Genomic DNA, 10,220 nt, shown 5'->3' on the forward strand with positions numbered 1-10,220 from the left:
AATGATTTGTTCTGGCCATTCTTCATATTCCATATTCTCGTCAAGAGCTATCCGGTGGTGATTAATAACATGAAGATCTCAGAGATAACCCCTCAACATCGATACATGGAACACGTTATGCATTTGTTCCATATCTTGTGGTAAAGCAACTCTATAGGGAACTGGGCCAAGTCTCTCTAGAATTTGGAATAGCCCAATGTAATGGGGTGACAACTTTCCCTTTTTGCCAAATCTCGGCTGGCCCTTCATTGGAACTACATGGATAAACACGTGATTGCCAACCTCATATTCAAGAGGCTTCCTTCTAACACCCGCATAACTTTTTTGTCAGCTCTGAGCTGTCTTAAGCCTTTGCTGAATAACCTTGATCTTTTTAATGGTAGATTGCACAATTTGAGACACAAACAAGACCATATCTCTAACTTCTGTCCAACAGACTAGTGATCTACATTTTCTGCCATATAAAGCTTTATATGGTGCTATGCCAATGCTGGTGTAGTAGCTGTTATTATATGCAAATTCTGCCAATGGTAAGTAATCTTCCCAACTCCCCTGAAAATCTAAGGCACATATTCAGAGCATATCTTCCAAAGTCCGTACAGTCTGTTCCAGTTGCCCATCAATTTGTGGATGGAACGCGGTGCTAAGTCTCAATTCCATTCCCATTGCTCTCTGTAGGTATCTTCAGAATCTAAACACAAATTTTGGATCTCTATCCGACACAATAGACACTAGTACTCCATGTAAATGAACAATTTCATCAATATAAATTGTAGCCAATCTATATGCATCATAAGTGGTTCAAACAGGAAGAAAATGTGTAGATTTAGTTAGTCTGTCAACTATAACCCAGATAGGACTCATACCTCTCGGGGTCCGAGGTAGTCCGACAATAAAGTCCATGGTTATGTGCTTTCACTTCCATTTCGGAATAGGGAGAGGTTGAAGTAGGCATGCCAGTTTCTGGTGTTCAGTTTTAACTTGCTGACATTGCAGGCACTTGGACACATATTCCGTAATTTTCTGCTTCATATTTGGCCACCAGTAGTTTTGTTTCAAGTCCCGATACATTTTATTGTTACCTGGGTGCATAGCAATTTTGACTTGTGGGCTTCATCAAGAATTATGTTCTTTAAATCATAAATGTTCGGGACACACAATCAGTTTTGGAATTTCAGCACTTCAATTTCAACACTATACCCTGGTTACAGATTCACTTCGAATTCATCAATTAACTTCTTAAGGAACTCATCCTCCATTTGTTTCTATTTAATCTCATCAATGATCGCCAACTGAATTGCAATGGCAGCCATCAATCTACTTTGTTCAGTAACTAGACAAACCAAATTCCTCGTTGATTTTCTACTCAAAGCGTTGGCAACTATATTGGCTTTCCCTGGGTGATACTGAATCTGAAGGTCATAGTCTTTGATCAATTCTAGCCACTTCCGCTGCCACATATTCAGTTTTTTTTGAGTAAAGAGGTACTTTAAACTTTTGTAATTCGTGTAAACTTCACATTTTGCTCTATATAGGTAATGCTGCCAAATTTTCAAAGCAAATACAATTGCGACCAATTCTAGGTCATATGTTAGATAGTTCTTTTCATGCGGTTTCAATTGTTTGGAGGCATAGGCAACTACTCTTCCACTCTGCATTAACACACAACCTAGACCCTTGTAAGAAGCATCACTAAATATCACAAATTTTTCGTACCTGAAGGCAATGTTAACACTGGTGTAGTAGTCAATCTCGTTTTTAGTTCTTGGAAGACAGATTCGCTCTCATCAGTCCACTCAAATGGTTTCCCTTTTTGACTTAGTTGGGTAACCAGTACAATTATTTTTGAAAAGTCTTTCACAAATCTTTTGTAGTACCTAACTAAACCCATGAAACTATGGACTTCCGTTACATTCGTCAGTGCAGGCTAGTTTACAATTGCCTCTATCTTCTATAGGTCTACAGAAATCCTATCTTTGTTGCTGACATGTCCTAAGAAGACAACCTCATCCAACCAAAATTCACATTTCTTTAGTTTAGCAAATAATTTCTTTTCTCTAAGTGTTTGCAAGACAGTTCTCAAATGTTGTTCATGTTCAGTTCTATTCTTTGAATATATCAGAATATCATCAATAAAAACTACAACAAACTCATCAATATAGGATTCAAAAATTTGGTTCATAAGATCCATAAATACTGCAGGTGCATTAGTCACTCCAAATGGCATTACAAGAAATTTGTAGTGGCCATACCTTGTTCTGATTGCGGTTTTCTCAACATCTTTGCTTTTACCTTTAATTGGTGGTATCCAGATCTCAAATCGATATTTGAGAATACTTGTGATCCCTGTAACTGATCAAACAAGTCATAAATACGATGTAGGGGACATTTTTTCTTGATTGTTACCTTGTTTAATTCTTGATAGTCAATACACAAACATAAGGTCCCGTTTTTCTTCTTTACAAATAAAATCGGTGTGCCCCATGGTGAAGTGCTTGGTCAGATAAACCCTTTATCAAGCAAGTCTTGCAACTGTTCTTTCCATTCTTTCATTTCAACGGTAGACATTCTGTAAGGAGTTTTTGAAATAGGCTGGGTGCCTGATACAGCATCAATAGTAAACTCTATTTCCTTGTCAACCAATTCCCCTGGAAGTTCATCAGGAAATACATCTAGAAAGTCTGCAACAACGTGAATACTTTCTAAGTAACCCTGACACCCCTTCCTAAGAAGTTTACATGCTTTCTTTACTGAAATTAGATAAGGTCGAGGTACTACACCAGTACTAACAAATTCAAATTCATCATGTCCTGGCGGTCTAAACAGAACCTGTTTTGTTACACAATCGATGGTGGCATAGTATTTAGACAACCAATCCATACCCAGATTCACATCAAAATGTCTAATGTCCAAGGGTAACAAATACACATATAAAGTAGCACTGTCAATATGCATATCACAAATACGATACACAGAGGTACATAACACAGATTCTCTAGATGGAGCAGATACACACAATAGATATGGTAATGAGTCTAGGGGTCTGTTCAATCTAGGTGCAAATGTAGTAGACACAAAGGAATGTGTTGATTCAAAATCAATTAACACAAAAGCATCTTGATTACATATATAAATAGTACCTGAGACAATGACTTCTGTATTTCGAGTGTCACTTGGAATGAGTACAAAGACTCTCCTTTGTCTTATTGTGTCTCTGGTAGTAGTAGGCCTCGTAGTATTCCCTGGTATTGGGATTGATCCAGTCGAGCTAGTAGCCGGTTTTCCACTCCTTTGTTGTTCAGTGAAATCCCTTGCCATGTGTCTGACTTTACCAGACTTAAAACAAGCCCCAGAAATACGATAACAAACCCTACGGTGTTTTTTACCACACTGATTACATGTTGGTGCCATATCTTTGATGGAGCCCAAAGTGCTTGAGGATCCCGTATTCCGCTTTTTTGACTATCCCTTCTTTGAGAAAAAGACCCGTCTCTTACTTTTCCAGTTAGTTGGTGGTTTACTCTGATTGGCCATATTAGTTTTTGACATTAAAGCTCGGTCTAACACATCAACGTAGGTAAAAAAATTCAATACATTCACTCTTTCTTGTATATTATTGAGGAGACCACCCTCAAACTTTCTTGTCTTCTTATAGTCGGTGTCGACCATATGCGATGCGAATATGGCCAATTCTGTAAACTTTGCCTCATAGTTTGCCATAGTTATACTGCCTTGTTTAAGCCCCTCAAATTCAGACACTTTTCTATCATGGGCGTATTGCGGAAAGTATTTATCATAAAAGAGCTCAAGAAACCGTGTCCAACCTATGACTTTGTTGTCATCATGAATTAACATCCACCACCTTCTTGCATCGTCTTCCAGTGTAAAGGTGGGCAACTGTACTTTCTGTGCTTCGAGGCACAGAAAAACTTCAAACAACTTTTCGATACTGAGGACCCAAGCTTCTGCCTTCAATGGGTCCACTCCCCCGTGAAATAGTGGTTGTTTCATTTTCTTAAACTCTTTGGTGAGAGCTATGGTTCGATCATCATTTTCTAAGTCATGCACAGGTTGTATCGGACGTGGGGTGGCGGTTGTTGCCACTGTTGTTGGTACCTCAGTGTTTTTGCCATGTCCTGTATTAATCTTTTCATTCGGTCTAGTCTGGTAGTAGAAGATTCTTCTATTTCATTGGGTCTTGTTCTCACTATTATCTAATGAAACTTGCATTATATTTCATACAAAACAATGCACACAATATACATAGACAGAAAGAGCACGCATATACAGAAAGGCAACAGTTCATATATCAGGAAGTCACATATTTTAGAGCACTTAGCATATTCTTAATGCATTCAAGCATATATTTATCACATAAATGCAACTTGAGTCTTTTCTAGACACTCTATAACTCATTTGGACAAAAATGTGGGTTATTACTTGTGCTGTGATACCACTTTGTCATGACTTGAACCTGCCCCTATGGATTGGGATCACAACCGGCCAGTAATCATGAGATTTCCTACGGCCTTAGACAAAAATCAAATAATGATTACTAATAGGGGGCCAAAAGCGGAAGCAAAATGTAAAGGTTCTCCAATGAGCTTGTGCATAGATGGCATAACAAAAACTTTTCTCATGTATATAATAACTCACACTAGACATCCATTTAGAATATGTATACATAAGTCCAGGATCATTCAAAAACAGTCTTAACAAAAACCAAGGTTATATACAAACTTGGTCACACATGACCACAAAAGAAAACAAAAGGAAAGTCAAAAGACTAAAAACAAAGCCTCTTGTGTGAGGCATCCCAGGTTGACTTCACAAAACTTGGTTCTTTCACAAGATCACTATGGCTGGGGTTGGACATTCCGTTGCTCACCTACATACATATATATAAACAGAGTGAGTGAAAGCCCAGTGAATAATACCAGAGTAAAGAGGTTAATGACTGAGCTTGGTTAATTAAATAAATTATACTTGTATTTAATACATATGAAACACAAGTGATATTCATAATAGACTTAAGCAAATCATAATAAAATGACCTTGGGTCCAACCCATTATACTCAGAATATATTGAAGGGACGAAATGACCTTGAGTCCAACATATTCATAAAAAAAATGACCTTCCGTCTAATACATTTATATTCAAAACGACCTTCAATCTATTGCATTCATATTCACAATGACTTTCGGCCCAAAATGACCTTTGGTCCAATCCATTCATAATCAAAATGACCATGGGTCAAAAAATTTATTCATAACATGACCTCAAGTCTAATGGATCCATATACAAATGACCACCGGTCCTTCATAACATATGTACTAAACAACCTTGGGTCCAACATTTCCATATTCGTGTTCATGTACATATTCAAATTCATGATCATGTTCACATTTGTATTCATATTCAAAACGACCTTGGGACCAATCATCTCCTTATTCGAAATGACCTTTGGACCATTTAACAAACATACGAAACAACTTTCAGTCTAATTCATGTATAAGATGACCTTAGGTCTATCTTGTTAAACATTCTAAATGAACTTAGGCCCATTCTGTGTCCTTGTCAAATATACCAAACGGCCTTGGGCCCATTTTTTTGTATTTGTATTTATCAATCACTTTACAAATTCCTTTACGAATTAGACAGATGAAATACTCATTCATAACATAGATTCACAAGTCTAGAAAAGTTACATGTAGGTAGTATTCAGAAAGTAATATACATGAAAAATATCTTTACTAAGATATTACTAAGATAACCCTACACAATTCATAACACATACATAAATTGGGTCACAATGCGACTTAATCCGTTCTTTAATTCGTTTATCTTTCTTAGGCTTCTTTCTAGCTCTTTAGCTCATGTAGGATGCTCAATGTGTGCCTAAAAATGCTTAGAAATGAAATATAATAGAAATTGAAACATAAAACAACTTTTCAAAGTTTCTTGAAACAATGTTCTTCGCACGAGCACAACATTGGTCGCTTGTGCAAACCCATAAGTCTGCAAAAGTACTGGTTGCTTTCATTTTACGTTCAAGACAACTTCTTGGTTGCTTGAGCCAAGATTGAAAATCAAGGGTGGTCGCTTGAGCCAACTTGCTTGTTATGTTCTATATTTCAGTCATACAATCACTAATATGACTACAAGAGCCAATTTACAAGATTGATGCTCAAAACATTATGAATTCATCATGCAAGACTCATTTGGTTTCAAATTATTTTTCAAGACATCAAATTCATGCAATTGAGCTCCAAAGCTTTGTCGATCATGCATGCATGTATAATTTGACTTTGAATTCAAACTTCAACATCATAAATCATGTTCAAAAGCATAAGACTTCACCAATTCTTTCATGCATGTATGGTTTAACACTAAATTCTTCATGCTAAGCTCATATCTTGCACTAAATTACAAATTGTTCTTGAATTCACAAGTTATAAAATGTCAATTCACAATCTAAGGTTCAATTACTCACCTAGAGGCTTCAATTCTCTCAATTCTAGCAAGAACTTGAGTTAATCTTCACAATCTTTCAATTTCTTGAGCAAATCTTCAAGGATGAGCTCTCTCTCTCTCTCTAGAGTTCACTCTTCTCTCTCAATATAACTTAACCTCAGCCAAATTGTTAAAGAAGAGCTCAAATATATGAGCTTGAGCACTATCTCCTCCTATTTATATAAGGTAATTAGCTTAGACTAATCAAACTTGATTAAGGCTAGTCAATCCTTCATAAATTAATCAACTTAATCTAATTATTTTAATCCGGATCATTTTTTTTAAAATCAAATTTCACTGTTGGCTCTAAAAATTATGATAATCATAACGGTGCGGTCAATTTCAATTTATGTTGCCTCTACGACCCTCAATTTCAGATTATAAGAAAATATAGTACATATATTTCTATAATGGACATATATGAATTCACAAACACATATGATCACATTGTTACCCAAAAAGCAACCTAAGGGGGGGGGGGGGTGAATTAGGTTTCAACAATTTAAAAAAAATAATACCCTAATAAAAATTACTACTGATACAACAAACAAGGACAAGCACAAATATGGATTAATTAGCAAAAGATCAAGCAACAAGGCAATGAAATATAGCTAACACAGTGAGTATGTCAAATATATCAGGTAGCTATAACAGTTAAGTAAAGAGATAAGGGCAGAGAAATGCAAACATGATTTATAGTGGTTCGGCTTCAACCAAGCCTACATCCACTCCTCAAGCTTCCCTTGAGATTTTTCACTATCTTCTAGTTTCATAAGGGTGCTAGCAACCTCTCAACACGAGGAGCAATCCTCCACAGTGTAGCTCGACTTTTTCGCATCTGCTCTCGGAGGTTTGAAAGAAAGCCCTATAGTTCGGACTCCCGTGGTTTTGAATCTAATCTCACAAGTGCAATGTGAAATTGATAAACACCAAAGGGCTCAAATCCGACAAATCATTTGGAAAATTGATTTTGAATAAAAAAATGCCAAAATTGGACTGTTTTTCCAGATACAGAGTCGCTACCTAAATATTTTATTTTGGAAAAATTTAGGAAACCCATGACTTGTGCCAAAGGCCACGTGTCCGTCATCACCAAAATTGCCTCAGCTTGGGAACTTAGGTATGAGAGGGGAAGGTCATGAATTGAGCACCCCTGTACGCCCGGTCAAAGATCGGCCTTTATTAATCATGATATGATTTTTATAAACATTATGTGCTCTTGTTCCAGTTATTAAGCTAGCATTACTATGTGATGCGCACAAGCAAGTATAGACTAGTTTGCCCGAATTGGAACAACTCAATTTCATGTTTACTTTGTGAAAAGGGTTTGAATTTGCCACCTCAAGTGGATTTAAAGTTTGTGAATTTCTCAAGTGGATTTAAAGTTTGTGAATTTGCCACTAGACATAGTGGGTTTAAAACGTACATTCGTTGAATCGTTCCAATTCAAACAACAAGCTTTCATCCACAGGCATTCAAGCAGTTATAGCAGGTAAGCATTTAGCCTCATAGCAAGCATGCTAGACATGGCAATCACTCACACTCATGCAAGTATGCTAAAGCGCTAAAAACTCGCTTAGTAATCCAAGCTAAAAAGCTGTGAGTTAGAAAAATATGCATGATTCCTAACTATGTGAAATGACTAATGCAACACATGCAATATGCAATTAATAGGATCGACTACCAATATGGCATAGGGATCAATTAAATAACATGCGGTTAAACACGTATTCAACAACATATTGAAATGACAATGCAGTTTGAATGATGTGCCGAGCCTCGGTGCATGTAAGACAAATGAATGGATGTAAGCATAAGGTATGCTAATTTAAACATGTCCCTAATCTAACCATAAAAAATGGGTAAATAAAAGGGAGAAAGACGTAGGGCTGGAAGACATACACATTATTACATTACGCTCTCACGAAGGAGAGTCCAGTTGAATTAAGCTAAATAACTAACTAAGCTGAGCTAAGCTAATTATCACAAAATCTGAATAAATAGCTAAACTAATTAACTAATTATTACAACACTTGAAGTGATTAATTAACTAACTATCTAAACTAATTAAGCACTTAACTAGGCTAAGCTAATTAAATAATACAACACCAACTAATTAGCTACAACTAATTAGACTAATTAAATATTACAACATAACTTATTATGCTAATAAAACAATTAAATAACTAAATGCATTTGATAAGAGCATAATGGAAGATGGATGGAGGTTGCATGCACATCGCCTGAAAGTTACTCTGTTTGCTTAGGCCATCTCTGTTTTACCTTTAGCCACTACCTCTGTTTCTACAAAATTGCACTACTGGCCACACACCAAGGGCCAGCCGTGCATCATTGATTGCCGGCTGGGTATACAGATGGCCGGCCGTGCATCAATTTGGTGCAAAGCTTTGTTTTTGTGCTCTGAGGTGAAATCAGTGTAGATAGAGCATTTTCAAGCTCTGTTTGTCCTTCCTTCATTCTCTGTCATGGGAAAGCCTCAAGAGAAGGTTGGGATTGATTCCAAAACCATCAATAAGTGATACGATCGCTTGATGATCTCGGATATCATTTTGGACAAAAATCAATTAATATAATGCAAATGATCATCCCTCCATTTTGTCATGGAATGAACTCAAAAAAAGAAGTTGAGACGCTTCAAGGACATCAAAAACACCATGAATTGATACTTCATGACCCTTGACACAAGAAACTTGGCATAACGTCCGGCCAAGTTTAGGCTATTAAGCCATTTTCTTTAAGTGTGTTAATCCAAGTTTTAAGCCAATTGTTTTAGTCATTGCCATTCATTAGTCCATTTGTCCAAATATGATGTTAAAGTCCTCTAAACAAGAAATAATGTCAAACAAGAGGTACTTCTAAGACATAAGAAGGAAACTACACCGTTGACGATGAATCTCCAAAGAGATTAAGCCATTAAGTGTAGGTCTTCTTTATATGTATTGAACAACCTCAATTCATTGAAACCACTATGAAGAATGAAAGATATGGATTGTTGATTAATTAGTAAACTTAGACTCCAAACATGGAAAATGAACAAAGAGAGAGCATAACAAGTAACAAGTATGCCAACTTATGAGACCACAAGTGTATTAAACAAGGCATGAACCAATTGAAAAGGCCTAGACAACCTCAAAATAGCCTTTAATACATGAAAGTCAGAGGTAAAACATGCATGAAAAGAGCTTGAAAGGCTAGACAATAAAGAAGAGAATTAAGGCTGGTATGCGAGGAAAAGGAGGGGTGGCTAACCCCTCCACTTTTGAAGCTTCAAAACATGATTTTTAGCCTTTCTAAACCTCTAAAAATCAGTGTAAATACCAAAGGAAAAGAGTGAAAAAGAGAAGGCTTGAGTTATAAGTAAAGGTATAGAAAGAGCAAGCTCTCCCTACCCTTTTGGTAACTCTTCAAACCCAACTCCAAAGACTTCAAACAAGCTCAAAATAATCTAATATAGCAAGAACTATGAAGTAAATGATAGAAATGAAGACAAGAGAGAATACAAGCTTATACCTTTCAAGGGGTAAGCTTGTTGTGGACGCTTCAAACTTGGTTTCAATGCACTCTCAAACTTGAATTATACTTCTCCAAGATCAACCAAGGCTCTGGGTGGTAAGACAAGGTTATATATGGTGTATAAAGGTGGTATGAACAAGCTAGGTTAGCTCAAAGATGACTTGCAATGGAT

The 10,220-nt window shown here is 36.5% G+C and overlaps 1 protein-coding gene across 1 annotated transcript; it reads right to left on the reverse strand.

Moving 5' to 3' along the window:
• Positions 1–3,462: 3,462 nt before the first annotated feature.
• On the reverse strand, positions 3,463–4,011 carry LOC145791588 (uncharacterized). The gene has a single exon (XM_082871958.1). The coding sequence runs from the start codon at positions 4,009–4,011 to the stop codon at positions 3,463–3,465; it is 549 nt and encodes a 182-aa protein (XP_082728084.1).
• Between the last annotated feature and the right edge of the window lie 6,209 nt (positions 4,012–10,220).

This window comes from Camellia sinensis, chromosome 5 (genome assembly GCF_055761805.1).
Source record: "Camellia sinensis isolate YWXY chromosome 5, ASM5576180v1, whole genome shotgun sequence".
NCBI lineage: Eukaryota > Viridiplantae > Streptophyta > Magnoliopsida > Ericales > Theaceae > Camellia > Camellia sinensis.